Here is a 27,122-nt window from a genome sequence, read left to right as displayed (position 1 = left end):
GGAACTAAACTCCTAACAAATGCATACTGATCTTGCCTTGATGATTTAAGCAAAGTAGCCAAAGATATTTTGCCCACAGAGACAATAGGGGGGAGTCTAGGATCAACTTGCTCTTGAGAGGGAAGGGGGAACGTCTCACCAGCAGCATCCCAGTACAGTACATAGGAGAATCAAAAGTAATACAAAATTGAGAGGGATACCTTGAGACGGAAGAGGATGAGAAAGGAGTTAAAGAGCATGAGCACAAGGCCCTTCAGTAGAGACTGGCCAACAAGGGAGGAATCGCTTCACACCTCCATTGGAAGTCTCATTAAGATTAGTTGCAAATCTTGTCACTAACCAACAACATCTCCTGGTGCCAGATCCCACAGCAGGGAATTGCAACCAATGAATAATCTACAAGACAGGAACACTCATAGGATATCCTAAAAGATAATCAAACAACCTAAAGGGGGAATATTTACTAGAGTATTATGTACCACTCCATGAAGGCAAGCATTCTTCTAAATATATCATATTCCACATAACACAAAATTACTTTCTCAAGCAATGTGCTGTACCAAGCATGGATAACAGCCCATTTCATAAAGTACACTACACATATGGTGTGAATCCCCAACCCTCAAAAGCCACAAAAAGAAATAACTTTACTGTATGGCAAATTATATATTGATCAAAGTTCTGTAATAAGGACTATACCATACACTACCGCAACATTGTCAGAACTCAAAAATACTCACACTTTAGTCATTGGTCCTGTCAAGAAGTTATGAAGTCCCATCAATCTTTGCAGCTGGCTCTGGCTTTTTGGATTATTGTTTGTATTTACAACATGTGAAAGTTTTGCAATCATTCGTTTTATTAGAGGAACATGAGTACGGAGCTCTTCCAGCTTGGCTTGTAACTCTGAGGAAAGAGCAAGTACTAATTATACAAAAAGATATAATGCCAACCATTTTATATCTTACCAATAACATAATGCATAAGAAGATGTTTCACCTAGTACATACAGTACACCATAAAGGCTGTATAATCTATAGGCATTAATGAAATTTCCAACTTCAACTAAAATCTAAGTGTCCATTGATATCTAAATATTTATTCTGTATCATAAAATCAATTGTTTAGCCACATTCAATCTTTTATATAAATACATAAATTTCCATAATAAAATTTATTATTTGGATACTTACCTACTGTTAAATTTAGCTACATCTCCCCGCCAACTAGGCGAGTTGGCATTCAAACAAAAAAAATCTAATGGCTGCCTGGATGATGTGGCGGGATCACAAGCTTAAAAAACAAGTGGCAAATTTCCCCCCACCATAAACCTAATCAATCCAGCTGCCAAACGCACCCTCTGTTACACTTTCCTCTTTACACAACAAAATATACGCAGGACAATTGACCTATAGCTACAAAAAACACAAACAAAAAAAACCCACAAAACACGTGTACTTACCAACCACTCCACATACTCCAGGCTATCCTGTGCTGTCTGCCGGTCGAGGTCACAGAGATACCAACCACAACAAAGATCACAACCCACAACACAACAACAAAACACCCAAGGGCTAAAACCCAACAACAACACAAAACAACCAAGGACCACAACAACAACCAAAGGAACACAACCACAACCTGAGACCACTGCACAACCAAAAAAAAAAATCACAACGGCACAAAAAGGCAACACACACCCACTAACAACATCAAGGAATCACAACAGCCCCCAAGCAACGACAACAACCCTCAACAACTCACAACCACACCCAAAAACCATATATATATATATATATATATATATATATATATATATATATATATATATATATATATATATATATATATATATATATACTATATATATATATATATATATCTATATATATATATATCTATATATATATCTATATATCTAGATCTATATACTCATATCCTATATATCTGATACTATCTGTCTGTCTGTCTGTCTGTCTGTCTGTCTGTCTGTCTGTCTGTGCTGTCTGTCTGTCTGTTCTGTCTGTCTGTCTGTCTGTCTGTCTCTCTCTCTCTCTCTCTATATATATATATATATATATATATATATATATATATATATATATATATAATATATATATATTAATAATATATATCTATATCTATATCTATCTATATCTATATCTATATCTATCTCTATCTCTATCTCTCCATCTCTATCTCTATCTCTATCTCTATCTATCTCTATCTCTATCTCTACTCTATCTATATATATGATATATATAGGATATATATATATATATATATATATATATATATATATTATATATATATATATATACCTATATATATATACATATATATATATATAACATATATAATAACATATACATATATATATATTATATAATATATATATATATATATATACATATACATATACATATACATATACATAGATATATAATATATATATATATATATAGATATAGTATATATTATATATATATATGACTGGTAAAAATGTTCTGTAACAACAGAATTCCATCTAATAAAAGGAGCCCATAAAAAACACCAAAATGTAGAGAGAAAAGTACTATATTTCAGAGAACTGCTGTCTCTCTCTTCAGGTATATGAATGAGAAAAGTTTACAGAAAAGGTGGTATTTATACCAAGAGATCCGTCCACAAGTAAAGCCAATTTAGGTCACCCCCGCTGATAATCTTCCTTTAATCTTCTTAAGTGTTCATCAACCAACGCTTAAGAAGATTAAAGGAAGATTATCAGCGGGGGTGACCTAAATTGGCTTACTTGTGGACGGATCTCTTGGTATAAATACCACCTTTTCTGTAAACTTTTCTTATTCATATACCTGAAGAGAGAGACAGCAGTCTCTGAAATATAGTACTTTTCTCTCTACATTTTGGTATTTTTATGGGCTCCTTTTATTAGATATATATTATATTATATAATATATAATATATATATATACTATGATATATATATTTTACATAATATTATATATATATATATATAGAAGATCATTCGATTATTAATAATTTACTTCATAATAATATATATTATTATTTATATATATAATATATATATATATATTCGATATAGATATATATTATAATATTATCTATATATATATAATCTATAGTATATTAGATCATTTAATATATATATTAATATATATCAAGATTATATATATAATTATAATATTAGATATATAATATATCCTTATATACTATAAATATCTTACAATATAATAATATATATAATCTAGATTTTTAATATATATTATAATTATAATAATATATTAATATCCATATACATATATAATATATCTCTCTATAATATTAATTATTAGAGATATATATCTAAATATATATTTCTATAATATATCTATATAATTATATATTATCGATATATCAGTAGATCTCGATTAGATATATCTATATATTTATCGAGATATCGATCTATTATATATAATTATCTATATTATATATATCTTTTATCTATATAAGAGATCTATCTATCTATCTATATATATATATATATATATAGTTATATATTATATATATATCTTTATAGATACACACGGCATATATTATATATATTATATAGATATCTATATATATCTATATATATATATATATATCTATTATCTATATATCTATATATATTATCTATAATATATATATTCTATATTTCTATCTATATATATATATAATCTATATATATATATCATCCTATATATATATGCTATCTATCTATCTATATTTATATGATATATATATATATATATATATAATTAATATATCTATTATACACACATATATATATATATATATATATATATATTATATATATATATATTAATCTATATCTATATATATAATCATATATATCTATATATAGAGTATATATATCAATATGTATATATTAATATAGCTATATAACTATCATATATATATATATATATATATATATATATATATATATATATTCATATATACATATATATATATATATATATATATATATATATATCTATATCATATATATATATATATATATATATCTATATATATATATATATATATATATATATATATATATATATATATATATATATATATATATATATCATATATACTATATATATATATATACTATATATATATCATACCCCCTATATATATGGGATATATATCAGGCATCCCCGGTTAGACGGTCTCGGCTTACAAACATTCCGAGGTTACGACGCTTTTCAATTATATTCATCAGAAATTATTTTCCAGGGTTACAACGCATGTTCCAGGGTTACGGCGCATGTTCCATAGTTACGACGCCTACAAATGCTGATCTGGCAGATGAAATATGGCACCAAAAATGCAAAATAATCAATATTTAAAGTTTTTTTTTGTATGAAAAATGCAATAAGAATGCAGTTTACATAGTTTTGAATGCACCTAAAGCATTAAAAGTAATGTTTTCTTAGGATTTTTGACAATGCTCCGGCTTACGACGATTTTCGGCTTACGACGCGTCTCAAGAACGGAACCCCCGTCGTAACCCGGGGACTGTCTGTATATATATAATATATATATAGATATATATATATATAAGTAGCCACATGAAAAGGTGAAAAATAAAGACCAAGTACCTTTCATGTGGCTACTTACGTATATATTTGTCACATGCTGTTTGGTGACTTATTGCTGATATAATATATGATATAGTAATACATATATATACATATATATATATATATTTATATATATATATATATATAGATATATATATATTATATATATACACATCTGGTGATTTAGTCACTTTTATTTGATACAGTAGTACTAAGAATTTTGTAGTTTATTAAGTTGTTTTTATTATCAAGGTAGATACCTGATGAATTTATATTTAAATATATATATATATATATATATATATACAAATATATATATATATATAGTATATATATAGATAGGGAATTTTATAATATATATATATATGACTATCATATATATATATATATATATATATATATATATATTATATATAATATATATATATATATAAAATTCCCTTCTCAGGTATCTACCTTGATAATAAAACAACTTATTAAACTACAAAATTCTTAGTACTACTGTATCAAATAAAAGTGACTAAATCACCAAGATGAATGACTAGGTATAAATGTCCTCCTGCCACTTGATTCTTCACTATCTAGTTCATTCTAACAGAATTTTTCATGCATTGCAGTCAACAGTACTTTAGAAACAAAACTCTAAAACTTACGTTCATTTGACTCCATTTTTATTGTTGTCAATGTTTCACCTTTCCTGAAAAAAAAAAACAATTCATTAACAAACACAGCTCAGTGTATACTCAAAACACTATATACCAATTAGTACAGGAAGGATTTTCAAAGATATAAAATCATGTGATTAAATTTAATATCACAATTATTGGATGTAAATTGTATTTTTCCTAACTATACAAACCTGAGATCCTTTACATAAGGAATTACTTTCGGCGTAGCTGGAAGAATTCTTGAACATGGTGGTTAGGCAGTAACTACCGTGTGGCAGGCGAGTAGGCTAGCCTGCGCAGATTTAAACACTCCACTTTGCCTTTTGGCACAGGTTCAGATTGAGGGGTGGCATGAGGTGGGCATGTATGTAAAGTACCTCAGGTTTGTATAGTTAGGAAGAATACAATTTACTTCCAAAAATTGTGATTTGTTCCTACACGATATACAAAATCTCGGTCCTTTACATATGGAAGGCTCACTGATTGGTGGGAGGAATCTGAGTGAGCCTCTACAACTGACTGGAGTTCTACACACCTAGGCTACTCCTCCTGGTTGTACGAGCAAGGAGTGCCCTGCCTCTGACAACTTGATCGGGGCCTTTTCGAAATGAGTGAGGAATCATAACTCATCCGAAAATGGGCTGTGAAGAATATTTAGCATCGGAGGCATTAATGCAAAGTTCTGGGAAGGGTTTTCATTATTGCCTGTCTCCTTCCTCCCCTTGCTAGAGGAAGGAGCGGGATTGCTTTCATGATTCTGATAAGAAACATAAAAAGGATGCTTATGTATAAGCTTAGCGAATCAATCGTCCGACCAGCCAGTGTAAGTTTGAGTCCTATCCTCAACCCGAAGGAAGAGGAGTGGAAGGACGAGGTGGGGAAGGTGGAGAGGCCAGCCTCTCTCGCATCCTTCTTACCTCTAAAACAGCACACCATAGGCAAGGTGCAACTTGTCCTCTTGAAGGAGCTGGGTAAGGAAACACAACCTGCAAGCATCCACCACTGATCCAAGGAAATGAGGTTCCAAGGACCTGTGGGCAGGCCCGAAGGGAAAGATAAATATGGTCGCAATGACCTTATCTATCTTCCTGTCCAACATATTCTTTGGAGTGATGACCAGTACCCATCCACTGGACTATCCAACTACAGAGAAGTCTCTCAGTCTCGTAATATTCCGCAGCAGATAAAGACACCGACACTCCCTGGTGGTTGTCGATCCTTATGGGTACAGGAACATGCCAATAGGACAAAGTAATGACTGATCTGGATCGACCAATACAACATCCACAGCGTAGCTCGTGACAGTCTCAGACTCTTCAACAGCTCCCAGTGCTGACTGACTGCACTCGAGCCTTGGTGTTAGGCGAGCAGTCATGCATCCAAGACATAGTCATGTGACACCCGCGTTTTGAAGGGTTATGCCAAAAAACCATACAAGTCGTCTACCTTGTTCGCCACTGATGTTGAGAGACGAGATGATGATTCTTTCAAGGCATGTGCCCATCAGAGGATAGTCAATTGCCTTCTAGAGACCGAGGTCCCTGATGGCAAGACAGAAGTCCTCATAGTAGTTGAGTCTCAACTAAGGAGAAACAATACTATATGCCAGTGAAAGACTAAGGTGTATGCGGACCTACGTCTTCATAGCTGAATTGAGAGAAATTGACTCTCAAGATTCTGAACGTAGAAAAAGTCCCATCGATGATACCATCCAGTGAAGACCGCTTTAATCCCTGCTGTTTTACAGAGGTCTGAAAACGCTAAACCGCTATTTCATTGCTGTTCGGTGAGAAGTCAGAGTTGCAATGAAAGCGGAGTGCCTTTCAGTGATGAAAACATGGATTGTACTGCCTGAAGAACCGCTTCTCATGGGCTGGATCAGGGAGGGCATTTCTATTACTTGGAAGTAGAGCTGGCAGAGCGGGGAACAGGCGAAGTCTTTCGTTATTCATCTACAATTCGGGGTGAACAAAAGAATAATTGCACACCTACAAATTACAAGATGTATTAGAAGACAAACTCAGATGTCTGAAGAAATCATTCTGCGTCATCGCAGCAGCAGGTGCGATGAAGCGGAAGACTAGGCTACAGACTTCCGTTACCGTGAGGTAAACAGAAAGTCTAGTGAGATATATCTGTCTGAAAATTCTCGCAACGGCAAAGGCGATGCAGTAGAGATGGTCATACATGTATGCGAGAATTCCAGCCAACCAGAGACCTAAGTCTGTGATTGCCGGGCAGAGATTCGATTCGGTAGTCAATCATTGCAGAGGAGGAGAGAGAAAACCCGACCGAACTATCTCAGAGAGCCAGCAGGTCCGGCTGCGGCAGGGGCAGGGTTGGCTGGCAGGCAGGCTGGACACCGCCAGCTCTCGTTCACTCGTCATCCTGAGTTGCCAGGTAATCCATCCCATGAAGGAATATATTCGGCTAGAACCATCGAGCGCATGAAAATATGCTCGAGCATTTGCATTTTAACCAAAACAGATTTCTGTGAATGCAAATGCTGTGTTGTTGTTGTTGTAAACAATACCACAAGTATCTCAAAATCAAAACTGGTAACTCTTGGGAGGCTTGCAAGGCAAGCCCAAGTTGTAGTTAAATTAAGAAGACACTATTCGTCTCGGTCACAACCCGTAGAGTTAACTACAGTATGTGCCTACACCTCGCACAATTCAACTGATAACAGAAGCATGTCGCGAGGAAAATATACGTAGTATATTTGTAGGTTCCTGTACAAAGACCTCCAGCCTAAATTCTCTTCCATTCGAGGAACAAGAATAAGGACTGGAAGCCGACCTCCTTCATTCTCTAATGAAGAGAGCGAAGGTGAAGTTTTCCCAAAGGAAGACTTCTACGGTGAACAGGATACCGAAGACGATTAGTTCAAGCCGAACTGGATGTTCCCAAAACAGTAGCCCTGGAGATTCTCTATCCCGGGGTTGACTGCCTACTGAGGCGACGGACCGTAAGGTCCATCCCGGCTGAGCCCCTCCCGAGATATTCTTCCTTCAGCAGCAGTACTTCCTTCGAACGCTAGAAATTCTATGATGTTGTTATGATACAATAAAGTTTTATACATATTTACCTGGCAGATATATACTCAGCTATTAGACTCCATCGTCCGACAGAATTTAGAATTTCACGCACACGCTACCGGTAGGTCAGGTGATCTACCACTCTGCCGCTGGGTGGCAGGAATAGGAACCATTCCCGTTTTCTATCAGATTTTCTCTCTACCATCTGTCTCCTGAGGGGAGGATGGGTGGGCAATTAATTGTATATATCTGCCAGGTAAGTATGTATAAAACTTTATTGCATCATAACAATATCATTTTTATACATTCAACTTACCTGTCAGATATATACTTAGCTGATTCACACCATTGGAGGAGGGTAAAAGACAGCTAATAACTGATTTAAACAGAAATCACAACTTACGTTGTAGGTAATAAATAATTAAAACCTTGGTTCCTACCTGATTAGACTGAAGACTTCATGGATACTGTCCAGGAGTCTGCTTAGTCTCAAGAGCCTCAGCAAGATATTGATCTATGGCTAAGAGTTCTTGTAGGTCTGCCAAAGGGGTCTTATCCGCTTACTTGGCAGATCCTGGAAGGACTATGTCAAAGGGTGCTGATCCACTTACTTGACAAGAGCCTTATTCAAGGAGCACAATACCGATCCCGATCACCTTAACCTAACAACCGTGTTAGTTCTAAGATTGCAAAGAGTTATCCCCAAACCCCTTGCAAACAACCAATAACTCAAATCACCAACATACAAATCACGTAAAAGTACAAAAGGATATATAAAATAAAAAATTTTGTACAACCCAGCTTGTAAGACACATTCGTAGTTCCTTACTGACAAAAGCAACGGCCGCCTGTGCGAAGTCAAGCACCCCTGCCAGTAGAAAACCACGAACTAGTCTCAAAAGGGAGGTTTACATACACATATAAGACAAAACTATTCTGTACAACCCAGCCTGTAAGATACATTCGCAGTTCCTTTCTGACAAAGGCAACGGCCGCCTGTGTGACGTCAAGCACCCCTGTCAGTAGAAAACCGAGAACCCATCTCAAAAGGGAGGTTTACATACAAATTAAAGACAAAATATATAAATTTTATAAGGATCAGTATGCGTTCCAAGCCCCAGCACTGTATCCGCTGACATGAAAGGACCTAGAGAGAAGCACTTCTCGTAGGTAACTCTGACATCTTTAAGATAGTGGGATGCGAAGACTGAATTGCATCTCCAGTAAGTCACATTTATAATGTCTTTCATAGACATGTTTTTATGGAAAGCTAAAGATGTGGCCACAGCTCTTACCTCGTGAGCCTTTACTCGAAGAGTTTTTAAAGAATCATCTGAGCATTTGCCATGAGCCTCAGTAATTACGCTCCTGACAAAAAATGCTAAGGCTAAGGCCCCACCGGATCCGTCGCGTCGCGTGCGTCCAACACGGCTATCCATCTACAAGCGTCTCCGTCTTCTGCGAGTGTGGCTCAACCAGACAAACGAGTGACGGTTATAAGACGGACAATTCAAACTTCACCAGTACTTGCCGTTATGAAGGGAGAGCGCGAGGTATTCCTCTGACTCGGTGCTGTCAACCAAATTAGAGGCGTTGAACAGTAGGAAAATGTGGACTTATGACATAACTTTAGATGAGGAAAGAGTGAATATGCAAAACTCTTTCATAAGTTACGATAGCGTCCAGACAAGTTTTTTTAAAATATTGTCGGATGCCGCGGAAAACCTTTGACTTAATTCGCGAGGGCATTATATCTCGAATATCAAAATTTGATAACAATTACAGAAGATCCGTATCAGCGTAAAAAACTTGTAGTAACTCTGAGGGAAGGATTACTGATTTCGAAATTAAAGTTGCACTTTATTTTATTTAATACAAAAATTAAGATACGTAGAATTGTGTGTGAACGGAACCCTTTGATACAGGAACTTTTGAAACAAAGATATTTACATAAATGTATCCATTAGAATATAATAAAAAAAAAATACTTTAATCCTTTATTTTAACCACAAATCATCACATTTGATTATAACTCAAAGTTCGGCAGGTGGTTCAAATGCAGGTTGTTGTAGGTCTACCACAATTTCTTCCTTCATGCGGACCCCAGCTCGGAGACGCACGTCCACGTGCGGCTAAAAACAAAATGTTTTGATCCTTGTGCGTCTAAGTCCGGTAACGCACCTGACGCCACGCACGCTCATGCGCCGTGTGGGGCCACTCGTGTTTGAACTATGACAGTTGATCGAAATGCACAAAACGCGTAGCCGTATTGGACGCACGCGACGCGCCGCGCCGGATTCGGTGGGGCCTTAGCCTAAGGCATTTTTGGACATGGGTCTCTTTGGATCCCTAACCGCGCACCACAGACTTTGTTTACATCCTCCTAGTTCTTCCTTCTTCTTGAGATAGAACTTAAGAGCTCTTAACAGGGCTTAAAGTTCTTTCCACTTCCTCTCCCACCAAGTTCGAAAGACTCTTCACTTCAAAACTCCTAGGCCAGGGTTTTGAAGGATTCTCGTTCTTGGCCAGAAATAGAGTCTGAAAAGAACAGATCGCTGCGTCCTTCTTAAATCCCACCCGAGAGTCAAGGGCGTGGATTTCACTCGTTCTTTTAGCTGTTGCTAAAGAAAGAAGGAAAATACAATTTCTCGTCCAATCCCTAAATGAGGCAAGGTGGGGAGGCTCAAACTTTTCCGATGACAGGAATTTAAGTACCACATCCAGATTCCAGCTTGGAGTAACAGAAGATATAGATTTAGAGGTCTCGAACGATCTTATTAGGTCGTGAAGATCCTTGTCTTCTGCTAAATTTAAGCCCCTGTTCCTAAATACTGCAGAGAGCATGCTTCGGTATCCTTTAATAGTGGAAACTGATAGCTGGGATTCCTCTCTAAGGAATATCAGAAAGTCGGCCACATTGGTATCGGATGAGGACAGTTTATTCTTCCTACACCACCTCCTGAACACATCCCACTTCAACTGATAGACCCGAATAGTTGACGATCTTCGGGCTCTAGCGATTGCTTTCGAAGCTTTGCTTGAAAAGCCTCTCGCTCTGACAAGTCTTTCGATAGTCGAAAGGCAGTCAGAGCGAGAGCGGGGTTTTGATGGTACCTCTCGAAGTGGGGTTGTTTGAGAAGATCTATCCTGTTTGGAAGTGATCTGGGGAAGTCCACTGTCCATTCCTGTACCTCTGTGAACCAATCTTGAGGGGGCCAAAACGGGGCGATGAGGGTTAGTCTTGTCCCTTTTGATGCTACTAACTTTTTCATCACTACTCCTAGTAGCTTGAAAGGGGGAAAGGCATAGGCATCTAGGCCTGACCAATTCAGCAGCATGGCATCCACCGCTATCGCTCTTGGGTCTTCCACTGAGGAGCATAAGTTCTCTATCCTCCTGGATAGGAATGTTGCGAACAGAGCTATCTGTGGTCTGCCCCACAAGGACCACAGGTTTTGACACACTTGTTCGTGGAGAGTCCACTCTGTGGGGAGAACTTGGTTCGTCCTGCCGAGTCTGTCCGCCCTCACATTTTTCTCTCCTTTTATGAATCTGGTCAGGAGGGTAATGTTTCTTTCCTTTGCCCACGATAACAGATCCCTCGTTATCTCATAAAGGGAAAACGAGTGAGTCCCCCCCTGCTTTCTGATATAGGCCAACGCCGTGGTATTGTCTTCGTTGACTTGTATCACCTGATTTTTTACCTCCGGTTCGAAGAACTTCAGTGCCAGGAATACTGCGTATAGTACCTTGGCGTTTATATGCCAGGCTTCCTGTTCCTTCTTCCATCGGCCTGACACTTCTCTTACTCCTAGAGTCGCTCCTCATCCCATCTCTGATGCGTCTGAGAATAAGATTTGGTCTGGGCTCCGAACCTCTAGAGACATGCCCTCGTTCTTTTCCAGAGGGTCCAACCACCACTTTAGGTGACTCTTCACTTCTAAGGGAATTGCGAAAGTGTCTGAAAGTTGTCCCTCTTTCCAATTCCACGTTCTCCTTAGGAAGAATTGAAGCGGGCGTAGGTGAAGTCTTCCTAGGGAAACGAACTGTTCTAGGGAGGTAAGAGTCCCCAGAAGGCTTAACCATTCCCTCGCTGAACTTCGTTCTTTCCTTAGGAAGTTCGTGACTTTCTGAGTTCCTCGAACTTATCTTTCCTGGGAAGGAAAAGCCTGAAAACCCCGAGAATCCATCCGAATCCCCAAATAGACTAAGTCCTGACTGGGGATCATCTGGGATTTCTCGAGGTTGACGAGCAATCCTAGAGATTTCGTCAAATCCAATGTTATCTGCAGATCCTCCAAACATTGCTTTTCCGACTTGGCTCATATCAGCCAATCGTCGAGATACAGGGAGATGTTTACGCCTTCCAGATGCAGCCATCTGGCTACATTCCTCATCAGGTATGTAAATACCTGAGGAGCCATGGAGAGGCCGAAGCACAAAGCCCTGAACTGGTAATCTTTCCTTGTGTCACAAATGTGAGATACTTCCTCGACGATGGGTGAATTGGAACATGACAATAAGCATCCTGAAGGTCCAGAGAGACCATCCAGTCTCCCGGGCGCAGGGCTGAAAGCACTGAGGCAGACGTCTCCATGGAGAATTTCTTCTTCTCCATGTATTGGTTCAGGATGCTCACATCTAGGACAGGTCTCCATCCCCCCGACGCTTTCAGTACTAAGAAAAGGCGGTTGTAAAACCCCGGGGAGTATGGATCCTGAACCTCTTCTATTGCTTCCTTGTTCCTCATCGTTGTAACCATCTGAAGAAGTGTCTCCCTCAGAACAGGGTCCTTGTACTTCGCCGACAATTCCTTCGAAGATGTTGACAAAAGCGGTCTGTCTAGAAAGGGTATGATGTATCCCTTTTCCAGAACAGACAAAGTCCAAGGATCGGCTTCCCTTGAGGCCCAGGCTCCTACAAACTTCAGGAGTCTGGCACCTACAGATGTTTGGAGGACCTCGTTGCTACTTTGACTTCTTAAAAGGTCGGAAGGAGGACCTTCCTCGCTTATCGGAAGTCTTTCTTTTCGTTGGTGGTCGAGAGGAGGCGCCTCCACGAAAGGGCACAATAGGAGTACGAGCCGCCTTCTTTGCAACAGGTACTGCTGGTCTCGTCTTTTTGGTGGATTGAACCAAAAGATCCTGCTTTGCCTTCTCAGACAGTGACCGTGAGATGTCCTTCACCAACTGAGAAGGGAACAGATGATCCGACAGCAGAGAGTACAAGAGGGCTGATCTCTGGGAAGGAGAAATCGCTTTTGTCAGGAAAGATCCGAACAGGGATCTCTTCTTCACTATTCCTGACCCAAAGAGGGATGTCAGCTCTCCCGAACCATCTTGTACTGCCTTATGCATGCAGGATAAGATACTAAGCAACACTTCGGGCTCCATAAAGTCTGGATCTTTGGTCTTTTTAGCCAACACCCCAAGGGACCAATCTAGGAAATTGAAAACTTCCAATACATGGATAAGTCCCTTAAGGTGCTGATCTAACTCGGACATGCTCCAATATGCTTTCGCCGAGCTAAGAGAATGTCTTCTAGAAGCCTCAACCAAGCTTGAAAAATCAGCTTCTGCAGATGAAGGGAGCATAAGCCCCATAGCTTCCTCCGTTCTGTATCAAATACCTCTCCTACCTCCCAGTTTGCAGGGGAGAGAGCAACAAACCGTCTTCAAAGCCTCTTTCTTAGAGCTCATCCATGTATTAAACGACTGAAGAGCCTTCTTCATTGATATTGCTGGCTTCATCTTCAAAAATGAAGAGGACTTTGGTGTTTTGGTACTAGAAAATAGTGATCTAGGAGGAGGAGGAGCTGCAGGGCTTAACGAATCTCCAAACTCTTGCAGGAGAAGTGAAGCTAGCACCTTATAATTGGAGAGGCCTTCATTGGTTGAAATTTCCTCTTCCGACACGTCTTCCAATTCCACATTAGTAGGGAAACGAGTTCTTTTAGAAGAATCTCTATCCGGGGATCTTGTTTCCCAGGGAGAAATACTCCTGGCAGGAGAGAGACTAACAGACCTAGAAGTCTTCTCTTGTCCTTCTACTGATTTCTTCTGAGAAGTGGAAGTAGAAACCGTCACTTTCGAAGATCCAATAACTTTCTCTGGAGTTCAACTAGTGTTAGCCTTGGAAGGAGATCTACTCCCAAAAGAAGAATCACTTTTGGCTGACGCATTGCGCCTGACAGGCGCTTGGTTGGCGCCACGCGCCTAGAATGTAGCTTCGTCTATTCCTATTCCTGAGCGTTTATCGGACGCCTGGCGCCTGGCCGGCTCTTCTTGCTTCGATAGCTCTTCGCGCTCATCTGGCGCCTCGTGTCTGATGGTCTCCTCGCTCCTGGCTGGCGCTTCGCATCTGATTGTTGCCTCACGCTTAGCTGGCGTCTCGGTAACCTCTTTACGGCTGACAGAATCCTCACTCTCATCTGAAGTAACTTGTCTAGCTGGCGCCTGGTTGGCGTTTTACGCTTGGCTGGCACCTCACGCCTGGTTGGCGCTTGAGTACGACTTTTAGCAGGTCTATGGAAGACTGACGAGACTGAAGAATCATCATCTGATTAAGAAACTTCTTTCCGAGGAATCTCGTATAACGGAGTTTTAGATTTCTTCACTGGAAGACGAGAATCATTTCTTCTGGGAGGGTCTCTAGATAGGGCTCCAATGAGAGAAGCAATCGAATCCTGCATATTTCTTAAGATTCTCGTGGATTCTATATTTGGGTCTAAAGGAGGGGAAGGAAAACAGTCTTTCTCAGGTTCCCACGACCCCGCAGGAGAACGCAACCGACTTTTTGCTTTCTTATTCTCCAATGGCAAATCCTCAGGAAACTGTTCAGGACTCGAGTTTAATCAAGTTTCTTTCCAGCTCCTCTTCAGGGGACGGGAAAGGTCCGCAGATCTCCATCCTCTCTTGGGAGACAAATTTTCCGATGACAAGAAACATTCGCGGAGAACGCTTTTTCTGTAGCGATCTCTGGCAGTCTGAGGTGTTACAGAATCTGCCGAGGAGACGTCTGACTGGTGGGAATTCTCCACAACCTCCGTACAGCTTTTGACATTCCTTCTCCTCTGGGCTTGGGAGCTTGAAAGAGGTCTAGGCCTGGGAGCATTGTGGAGCCGATCAGACGCCCCCTCCACTACGCTGGGGACACTCAAATCACTATCCACAGCACTATTTAACTCACTATTCTTACCTTCTATAGCCGCCATTTTAAGCTCCATTTTCTTAAAAGGCGGCTTTAAGATTTGCAATTTCTGAAGCAGAATCCGTAGGATCTGCATTCGGTGAAGGTACTGAAAAATTAGAAGGAGCATTCATCATAGAAGAAGAGGGTACAAAATTACTTACCACATCACTTGAAAGAGAGCTAGGCCTGGTTTTGGAAGAAGACTTCCTCAACCGGCCTCTTTCTAACTTCTTCAAGTAAGAAGTTAGAGACTTCCACCCTTCAGCACTCAAACTCACGCATTCGTGACATGTATTATCGAAAGAACATTCATACTTCCTACACACTTTACACACACTGTGAGGATCAACCGAAGCTTTCGGCATTCTCACCTTGCAACCCTCATTCACACACATTCTCACAACACTTCCAGAATCAGACATCATGAAGAAAAATCCAATCCAATTCCAAACAACGGTCCACAAAGGCGTATGCCAGTACAACAATCCAAATACGTCACCAAAAGGTCCAAAACGAAGATCAATTGCGATGCAAAAAACGGAATCCAGCCGGAGAAACCAACAACGTTGTTGCTAGTAGCGCCGACAGAGAAAATCTGATAGAAAACGGGAATGGTTCCTATTCCTGCCACCCAGCGGCAGAGCGGTAGATCACCTGACCTACCGGTAGCGTGTGCGCGAAAATGAAATTCTGTCGGACGACATAGTCTAATAGCTAAGTATATATCTGACAGGTAAGTTGAATGTATAAAATCCAGGAATTCGAGCATTCGGCGAGATTCCCAATTATCGTAATCACAATTGTCAGGGATTCTCATCTCGCCCACTCTGGACAGTGGTTTCGCCCAAGTGTATGCAGATCATAGAAGACCAAAACACTCGGAGAGTGCTAGAAACTCTGAAGAATTTTAAGCGCTCGGCAAAACATGCCCCCCCCCCAATTATTTGTCAGGCGATCATAAAGTGATGGTCCTCCCGATTCCTGTAGAAATCGAGGAGGAATGGGCAAGATCCTTCCTCAACGATGGAGATTTACGTCCGGTAGGACCCAAAGGTCCCTCCAGGAACGCAGTCCCCGACGCGGAATCCTACGGAGAACGCTTTGCAGGATCCCTCCCATTCCCGTCACAGCCATAGGAAGAGAGGGAATGGGGGAGGAAGATTGGACGCTCTCGCTTGCCTTGCCAGCGGAACTAGCAGTCGGAGAAGCGAGATACGGGCAGCCATCAACCTGCGGTGATGGCTGCTCCGAGTCTAGGAAAACGTCTTCCCAAGATGGGTTACGAAACTTGTACTATAGGCGAAACGTCTGCCACCACTGTGACCGTCATCTGGGTGGGGCTAATCGTGAACCTAACAAGAGAGAGCTGATACCGTCCTCCGACACGTCCCAGTCCTCGTTGAGGTCGAAACCTCTCAAGAGGACCAAAGGGGGAGCCACACCGGTCTCTGTGCACGCGGTCCGGTGGGACCGTCACATTAACAGCGGTGATGGTCACCCCGTGAGTCTAGGAAGCATCATCGTCCTCGCCAGCCCCCACGATCTCCTCCAACCACTTGAGCGTAAGATCTGTTTGGTCCCGAGACCGAACCAGGCTCGTGGCCGGACTGTAAGAAGTGCATTCATCACGGTCACTCCTGTTCACCTCGTTCCTCCAGATGTAGCCCGAGGAGGTTAAAGAGACAGGTGAGGGAGACCTGACACTCTTACCCTGCCTACTAGCAGGACCAGTAGGCTGGGAGGACTGCAGGCGATCGCCAACCCACGGTGGTGATCAAGCTGCAGGTCTGGACCAGTGGTCTCCTTGCAGAGAAGCGCTGGACCAAGGACGGAGCGTCAGTTAATACGAGCGCTCCTACCCTGCCTACCAGCAGAACCTGTAGGCTGGGAGGACTGCAGGCGATCACCAACCCATGGTGGCGATCGAGCTGCAGGTCTGGACCAGCGGTCTCCTTGCGGAGAAGTGCTGGACCGAGGATGGTAGCGTCGGTCTCGTGCGTCAAGGGAGCTGCTACCAGTCTTGCGAGCCGTCCAGTCCCAGTGGGAGCGACAGTTGGGTGACTGGTAGTGTCCACTAACGTGGTGAGAGACAGCACCGTCCTCGCGACGCGCCACGGTACCAGGTCCAGCCTCGGGACCTCTTCCCAGCCTCACTACGTGAACGGTCTGGTGGGAACATCACCTCAACCCTCGGTACCGGACGATCGCTGAGCGAGCGATCACCGGTCTGGCAAGTGTCACTTGTGCAACTCTTACCATCACTGGAGTGAGACAAACCTTTAGAAGTCTCTGTGCAAGAATTCTTAGGGGGGACGAGGCCACCTTCTTCCTTGGCTGGGGGGCCTTGGAAGTCGAAGGGGGAAAAGGCTGCAAAACACGACGACGAAGACGACCACACCTTCCTCTTTTTCCTGGAATTCCTCTTTGCCAGCTTCCTCAGGACAACCAACAGGTCCTACATCTAGGACGGAGTTGGGGCAATTGCAGTAGCAACACGGCCCAACTGCACCTGTCTGGAGGGACCTGCGGGAGCAGGAGTGGAGGGAGCGCTTCCTCAAGGAGGATTACAAAACTCTAGCCTGGCAGGCGAAGCATCTGCCACCACCGAGACTGGTCGGTCGCACGAACGCGGCCGTCATCTGGGTGGGGCTGAGCGTGCACCTGACAGGAGACCATCCTCCGACTCTTCCAAGTCCTGGTCGAAGCCGAACATCTCTGAAAAATGATATTGTTATGATACAATAAAGTTTCATACATACTTACCTGGCAGATATATACGATTGAAGACCCACCCAGCCTCCCCGCAGGAGACAGGTGGAAGAGAGAATCTGATTAGAAAACGGGAATGGTTCCTAGTCCTGCCACCCAGCGGCAGGCCGGTAGACCACCTGACCTACCTGTAGCGTGTGCCGCGAAATTCGAATTTCTGTCGGGGACGACGGAGTCGATAGCTATGTATATATCTGCCAGGTAAGTATGTATGAAACTTTATTGTATCATAACAATATCATTTTCATACATTCAACTTACCTGTCAGATATATACATAGCTGATTGACACCCTTTGGTGGAGGGCAAGAGACAGCTAACTACTGACTAGACAGGTAAACAACAAATGTTGTAGGTATTTATAGACCTTGGTTCCTCTGTGTTTCTAGACGAAGGGTCGACTTCCTAGCTATTGCATAGGAGTCTGCTTCGTCTCAAGAGCCTTAGCAAGATAGTGATCTGTGGCCAAGAGTTCTTGTGGGTCTACCGATGGGGTCTTATCCACTTACTCGGTTGAGCCTAATTGGCATTTGTCAATGGGTGCTAATCCGCTTATATGACAATATGCCTATGCCTATTGGCATAACTAAGGAGCGCAACACCGATCCCGATCACCTGTTCCTAACATGAGGGTTCGCGCTAGAATTGAAAAAGAGTTATCCCCCAAACTCCTTTCAAACCTCAATAAAATTCACTAAGTTAAAATAAATTCAACTCATTATTAAAGGATCAGTGTCGGCTCCTTATCCCAGCAACGTATCCGCTGACACGTATAAACCAAGAGAGAAGGATCTCTCGTAGGTTAACTTGACGTCCTTCGCGTAATGAGCAGTCAACACATCGTTGCATCTCTCATATGTTAAAGCTAATATATATGTCTTCCCGACATATTGTTACGAAAAGAACAAGAATTTGCAAAAGCTCGCACTTCATGAGCTTTTAAATTCTCATCTGTTTGAAGGTATCATCAAGTCACTTATGAAGTGCTTTAGAGATCACCATTGTTTCAAAGAAGACTAGGACTTCCTTTGAACTGGATCTCATCTGGATGAAGCCTAGAGCCTGGCTTGCGCCTGGCTGGCGCCTCGCCCTGGCTGGTGCCTTGGGCCTGCCTGGCTCCTTGCGCCTGGCTGGCGCATCCTGTTTGCCTGGCGCCTCGCACCTTGCCAGAGCCTTGCGCCTGTTTGGAGCCTCGCGCCTGGCGCGTGGCTGACTTCTCCCCACTTGCGGGAGCTTCGAGCTTGTTAAGTCTCTCAAGGAAAACTGGCGATGTCCACATTGGCCACTTTTTCCCGATTTGTTCGCCTCTAGCGCACTGCGCCAGGTTGGAGGCCCGCTCCTTCTCCTCATCAGACAATGACAGTGTTCATATTGACTGTCTTTCTCTGGCGTCTTCACGCATGTTTTGGCATTTGGCGCCTGACTGGCGCTACATTGTCCGAAAGTCCTGAAGATCCACCATCTTTTATCAGGAGACTGGAGAAGGGTGGAAGAAATTCTTTCACTTTGAGCTTTTGGCCTTTCCGGCAAGGGGAGGTGATTTTAGTCAGCTACATCCAGTAGACGATAGGAAATCTAAAAGTCCGAGAGACAAGTCTTCCTCCGAGGAGGATCCTTATTGAATACTTCCGTTGCTAACGAGTTCTCCTCCTACATGTTGATGAGTTTTCTTGTTGCAGAAGCTTCCTTATCCTTGCCCGAAGGAAGGAAAGGAGCCTGGAAGTTTGAAGAGATTCTGAGCTGAAATTGGTAGGACTCCTGATTTCTAGCTCTATAATGTATCTCTCTGAACCTTTTGGGAAGTAGTTTGAGCCCTCATCGCGTTCCCAAGACTCTGTAAGTAAACGTTTAAACCTTGTCTTCTTCCGTAGATGACAACGTCAATGCATTACCTGGACAACGAAACCTCTATCTGAAAGCGTTGATCCAGGAATAAAAGGCTTTAGTTCTTTTGCCAAACATACTATGGTGGCCAGAACCCATTGCCGAGTCTTCATAGAATTTGATTCCGGATTCTAAAGCCCAAAATTTCACTTGTCCTTTTGATCGTTTAGGACCAAGAGAAACATTTGATGAGGAGCAGTTCCATCTTGTCAGAACACAGAATCTGAGGCCCAAATTAGGATCCCATTCTACGTATAAGATCTCCTACTCTTATCGTATAGAGGTATTGTATAAGATCCCGAAGATCTTAATTCTCTACTATCTCTAATATTCTTTGTCGAGACAGAGTATATCTTTTTACTGTGTTCATTGATAGCATAAAATACCAAGGTGATTCTTCCCCTTGAAAGCTAAGAAAACCCTTATGTGGTTCACAGAGGTATTGGAAGAGGACAGTTTCCCCTTTCCATCTAGCACGATCTGCAGCAACTTATGTCTAACATATTTGAAGGAATTATCAAGCTTCCCTTGAAAAATCCTCTCATTCATATTTACTTCTGGTCAGTCTGCACGCAGACAGACTCGGAGTGGATAGGTTTTTCAGGTCCAATATTTATAATAGATTCCGATAAAATCTCTACTCTCTTAGAAAAACCTTCCGACACATGCTGAGAGAAGAACGTGACCTCTGTGAATCCAACCTTTTTATTGCTAAAATGATGCATTCATCTTCTTCCTTTGACGCCCATTTATCTTAATATCTGTTAAGAATATATATAACTAGGGGAAAAAAAGACTAAAAGTTTATTCCCCTATTTAAATTAAAGATGGCGTATCTTGCTACCTCTCTTGTTTCGAGGAAAAGGAAGCAATCTATAAGAAGCTCGTTCGTCTTCTACCTTGCGAAGAGATCTGTGAATACTTTCCACAGGTTCTCACAACTCTTTCCAATAAATGTTAAACATACGTTAACAGTTATTATCGTCGATCAAGAAGGTTCTCACGGACGTGCAAAATCACGCATCGAACCTGGTAAGGATCGTTACGTTCCGTGTCTGTTTCCAAATAGGTTAAATCGTGCTCTGCCGAATTAAAATCCTTTATAATACCGTCACATTGTGGTAAACAGCATTCATCTAGGAAACTCTTGTAAGGATAGTAGGAATTCTGTAATTAACCACGGTGTGTGCATAAGGCTTAACCGTAACCGTTATCTTAAGGTGAATTTTCTACTACATTCTTTCCTCGCCGAGGCAGAGAGAGATCCTTAGCAAAACGAATACGATGTTATTCATGTTTGCCTAAAAATCCCCTCAATTCGTGGTTAAATCCCTGATTGTAGGGGGAATATACGGTGAACCATTCGATCCCTTAGGAGAGAGAGATGTAACCAACCGCTCACGACCGAGAACCGGATGGTACTGAATTGGCTTACAATTACAGCCGTCTCGTTCACTGCCTGGCTGCATTCATTCTGAGTTGCCAGTTACTCCCTTCAATGAAGGGATATAATAAAATTATTCTCGAGCCTAAGAAAGCTCTCAATAATGCAAATTTAAGCCAAACAACCTTTGTTAAATACCGAAGCTGGTTAGGTATTGTCGTAACAAACCTTTTAAGCGAAGTCCTTACTAGGAAAATCCTGTAAGGATATAGATAATTCCGTAGCGAACCAGAAAGGCAACTATGGTATGCGTATATGACTTGTCATTCAGTAGTCGTATACACTATGTCTTCTACGACATTCTTTCCTCTCCGACATGCAGAGAAAGAATGGAAATCTTACTCTCTTCGTTCTTTTCGTCAATAAACCCGAATGAGTATTAGTCAAAAGAGATCGCAAATGACAACCGAAGATCGAAGAGAATCTCTCCAGCTTTTATTATCTTGGAGATAAGTCCGTATTTTACGCTTCTTATCTGGAAGAGCCTCTAATCAATGAATGAGAGCTCGTACAAATCTTGTTCAACTTCCAAACGATTGCCCCTCTTTCTGTAAATGGTTGGTTGCATTATTTTTTAGAAGGAGGATAATTTTAATATCCTCTTACTAATACTGAACTAATTCTCACAATTCTGCTCTATCTTCCATTCCTCAAGTTGGGAGAAGATTGAGCAACCGGAGGAGAGCGCTTCCTTTCGAAAGGTGAAGGGCTTTTACCAGTACCGACTCTAACCTGACAAGGGCTACGGCAGCCTGTGCTACATCTTGAGTCCCTGCCAGGAAAAAGCCGAACTTGCTCTTGCCTTTATTGCATTAAGACTATCCTGACAAGGGCGACGGCCGCCTGTGCGACAACTCCCGTCCCTATCAGGAGAAGCCTCGAATGTCTTTCACCTTTCGCCTGGAGGACTCTTGGCGGTTGTCAGGCTCTTCTTGTAGGAGAAAGTGCCTGGCGCTAAGCAGGAGTATCTTGCCTAGAATACTCCTGGTGCCTGGGAGGAGTATCGTGATCGGAATACTCCTCGTGCTTGGAATACTCCAGGTGCCTGGCAGGAGTATCGCGCTCCGAATACTCCTGGCGCCTGGGAGGAGTATCGTGCTCGGAATACTCCTGGCGCCTGGCAGAAGTATCGCTTTTCTAGGAGGAGTATCGTGATCGGAATACTCCTGGCGCCTGGTAGGAGTATCACGTTCCGAATACTCCTGGCGCCTGGGAGGAGTATCGTGCTCGGAATACTCCTGGCGCCTGGCAAAAGTATCGCTTTCCTAGGAGGAGTATCGTGATTGGAATACTCCTGGCGCCTGGTAGGATATCACGTTCCGAATACTCCTGGCGCCTGGGAGGAGTATCGTGCTCGGAATATTCCTGGTGCCTGGCAGGAGTATCGCGTTCCGAACACTCCTGGCGCCTGGGAGGAGTATCATGATCGGAACATTCCTGGCACCTGGCAGGAGTATCGCGTTCCGAATACTCCTGGCGCCTAGGAGGAGTATCGTGATCAGAATACTCCTGGATCCTAGCAGACGTATCGCGCTTGGAAAGTTTTTCTTGTGCGGAAGGTTCCGCGCTCCTGGAAAGTTCCGCGTTCGGAATGTTCCGCTTATCCGGAAAAAGATTCCCGCTTGGAAAGTTCCGAGCGTCTGAAAGGCGATCCACGCCTGGAAAGTTCTGTACGTCTGGAAGTTTCCGCTTGTGCGGAAGGTTCCGAGTGATTGTCAAATTGCGCTTATGTGAAATGTTCTGCACATTTGGAAAATATTCCTTCTTGGAAAATTCCAAGAGCCTGGAAGGCGATTTGAATCTGGAATCTTCCGCCTTCTGGAATCTTCCGCCTTGTACATTTGTTCTTGCTTAGAATTCGACAATACTTCCATTTTCGACATAGCCCTCCCTTTCTTCTGAATGACAAGGACTTCCATTTCCGATGAAGATCCTGGTTCATAGTGCTTCAGGCGCTTTGCGCCTATATTCAGGCCCTTCAGGTGCTTTGCGCCTCGTTTCAGGCGCTGTGCGCCTTGTTTCAGACACTTTAGGCGCATTGAGCCTCATTACCGGGAGCTTCATGCCCGAGGAGCAAGAAGCTTAAAAGTTATATATATATGTGTAATCACTAAACGAGATCCATATAATTCATTCGATTAACAAATATTCTTTAATATCTAATTTGTTCCTCTCAGAATAGATATATTTTCATATACACGTACCGATGAGGAATTTATTGAAATAACTATTTCAAACCCCATGGGATAGAGCCCCCCCCCATCCAGCTGTACGGGGGACGAACCCGGATAGGGCAATGCCTCTACCGCAACTGTTATCGAATGATGTCTTCTCCGTCTCTTCTGAGGTTCCGATAGCCAGACGAGATTATCTTGCATCTTCATTTAATCTACGCTGTTGAATGTTTCTTCTCCTTATTCGTCAAGACGATAATAATAAGGGGAACACATTGAATTAGGATGCCTTTCCAATGGCTATCCCTGGCAGTCTGGGACGTCCTACAGAACCTGCCGAGGGGACGCCTGATCGGTGGGGATTCTCCATAACCTCCGTACGGCTTTCGACTTTCCTTCTCCTCCGGGCCAGAGAGCTTGGAAGAGGTCTAGACCTGGGAGCGAGACAGAGCCGATCAGACGCACCCTCTATTGCAATGGGGAACACTATAATCACTTCTTACCTTATAATAGCTCGTATCTTGAGCTACATTCCTTTATCTTCAAATTGCAAATGAATTTGTAGTTTCTGTGAAGTACGAAGGTGATGAGGAAACAACACTACTAGTACTGTTAATATTCTAACTGCTCGTCAGAACGAGAGCTATTAAAGCTTCTAAACAAAGCATATCTAGTTCTATGTTTTTCTGACTTCCTCAAATAGGAGTTACCTTACTTTTCCTCAATCAAATTCTAAACATTTATTTACTTTTATCAATGAATAAATATTTATATTTCCCTTTCTTGCAAACTATGTAATTGTCTACCGAAAACTTCGGTAGTTACACATCCTCTATTCTTCGAAAACTTCGAAGTTAATTCATTAAAAGTTATTAAAAAGTTATTAAAAGCGTATGCCGAACCACCGATCCAGTACTTCCCTGTAAAAGTCGGCCCAGAAGATCGATGGCGATGAAACACGAAAATCAAATCAGGAGGGAAAGTAAACATATGTTTACATTCCCAGCGACAGAGAGAATCTGATTAGAAAACGGGAATGGTTCCTAGTCCTGCCACCCAGCAGCAGGCCGGTAGATCACCTGACCTACCTGTAGCGTGTGCCGCGAAATTCGAATTTCTGTCGGGGACGACGGAGTCGATAGCTATTTATATATCTGACAGGTAAGTTGAATGTATGAAAATAAAATAATTAAAAGAGGGCTGGCTGGGCAGCTTCCATCGGTCTCTGCGTGAAAGGTCCTGCGGGAATGTCACATCAACGCTGGGTACCGGACGGTCGCTGCAAGAGCGATTGCCAGTCTGGCGAGTCACCCGAACAACTCTTACCATTCTTCCGCTCCGTGCCTGGGTCCTGACATGGTGAGCGTACTCAGCTGTCTGGGCCTTGGCTGCACGGCTGTACACTCGATGACGCTCGCAAGCGAGCAGCCGAGACGGTTCCCGGTCCGGAGGTGGAATCTCTGGAGCAAGACAGACCTTTAGCAGTCCCGTGACAAGACTTCTTAGGGAGGAGACCACCTTCTCTTCTATGGCAAAGCCTTAGAAGTTGAGGGAGTGGAGACATGAAAATATGATGATCTCGTAGAGGAGGATTACGACGCTTGACGAGCTCTCTTCCTCTTCGATTCCTCCAAATTCTGCCAGACTTCTACCATCAGGAATAGATAAACATCACAGGGCAGCACGAATGCTTTGTCCAGTGACGTAACTCCAGGGTAGTAGTGGTAAATTAGTATGATTATCAGCAGGGGGTCAGTACACACACACTCGAGGATAGGTATCACAACATGCTACGAGTCACAGGTACAATTCCAAGGTTAGGATAACCAATATGAAGAGCTATCCAACCAATAATGCTGTAAACACAACCACCACTGTTAGTCTGTAAAATAAGGAAAAAATGTTATTGTCATGATACAATAAAGTTTTATGCATACTTACCTGGCAGATATATACTTAGCTATAGACTCCGTCGTCCCCGATAGAAATTCGAATTTCGTGGCACACTCTACAGGTAGGTCAGGTGATCTACCGCCCCGCGCTGGTGGCGGGAATAGGAATCATTCCCGTTTTCTAAGACAGATTTTCTCTTCCACCTGTCTCCTGAGGGGAGGTCGGGTGGGCCATACACCGTATATATCTGCCAGGTAAGTATGCATAAAAATGATATTGTTATGATACAATAAAGTTTGTTCATACTTACCTGGCAGATATATATATAGCTGTATTTTCTGAAGTCCGACAGAATTCAAAAAAACTTCCGACACACGCAGTGGTCGGCCAGGTGGTTAGTACCCATTCCCGCCGCTGGGAGGCGGGTATCAGGAACCATTCCCATTTTCTATTCATAATTTTTATTTCCACTGTCCCCTGAGGGGAGGTGGGTGGGTACTTGATTATATATATCTGCCAGGTAAGTATGAACAAACTTTATTGTATCATAACAATATCATTTTGTTCATGAAACTTACCTGTCAGATATATATATAGCTGAATCCCACCGTTGGAGGTGGGAAGGGACAGAATAGAAGGATTTTGGGAAACAAATGCATGCAGATGATTTACATCTTGGTTCCACCTGTTAGCATAGCCGACTTCATGATTACTGTCACCTAAGTCTGCTTCTGCTTTACTAGAGTTGCCAGCGAGGTAGAGACCTATAAAGCTGGTGCACTCCAGATGATCTGTCAACGGGGGCGTGACCACAATGTGACTAGACCATATTGACCATACCATGAGGGCTAAGAAGTAAAATAAATATATATATATATAAATATATATATCACCACCTGACCAACCTAGCCAAAGTTAAGGTGTGTTAACTAAGGCTTAAGAGTTAAGAAGTCGCCGTTGTCAGCGACTCAACAACTAAATTAAGAGCTCTTCCTAACCATTTTCTACAGGATAGGATGAGTGGTACTTCTTGCCCCCAAGATTGTGTCTGCAGACACGTATGGCCCTAGCGAGCAGCAGATCTCATATGCCATCTTCACATCTCGCAGGGAGTGTGAAGTGAACACAGCGTTGCTTCGCTAAAACATGGTACTCAGGATATTGCTGAGTGCCATGCTCTGTTGAAATGCTTCCGAGGCCGCGCCCTCACCTCGTGAGCATTCAGATAAAAAGATTTCAAATCTTTGTGCAAACACAATGAAGGAGCATTTTTGAAAGAACTCCTTAACACTAAAGCCAGGGTGTTCTTCGATATGGGCAAGTCTGGTCTTTTTCGGAACACTGCAGATTGCCCGAATGACTTAGACTTTCTTGAGTTTTATGTAGATAAAACTTGAGAGACCTGACAGGGCACAGGACTCTCTCTGG

At 42.2% G+C, this 27,122-nt stretch overlaps 1 protein-coding gene across 3 annotated transcripts in view; it reads right to left on the bottom strand.

Annotated features, from left to right (window-relative positions):
* Positions 1-27,122, bottom strand: part of LOC135224588 (uncharacterized) — a 368,063-nt gene that overhangs the window by 292,277 nt on the left and 48,664 nt on the right. For all 3 annotated transcript variants that reach the window (XM_064263722.1, XM_064263723.1, XM_064263724.1), the window contains exons 3-4: positions 5,288-5,331; positions 741-906 (exon numbers count right to left, since the gene is read on the bottom strand). In XM_064263722.1, coding sequence (XP_064119792.1) covers positions 741-906; positions 5,288-5,303 — 182 coding nt within the window. In that variant the 5' untranslated portion in view covers positions 5,304-5,331. The remainder of the gene's footprint in view (positions 1-740; positions 907-5,287; positions 5,332-27,122) is intronic.

This window comes from Macrobrachium nipponense, chromosome 12 (genome assembly GCF_015104395.2).
Source record: "Macrobrachium nipponense isolate FS-2020 chromosome 12, ASM1510439v2, whole genome shotgun sequence".
Lineage (NCBI taxonomy): Eukaryota > Metazoa > Arthropoda > Malacostraca > Decapoda > Palaemonidae > Macrobrachium > Macrobrachium nipponense.
Note: the sequence above shows the minus strand (reverse complement) of the source record. Positions and strands in the feature narration are given on the sequence as shown.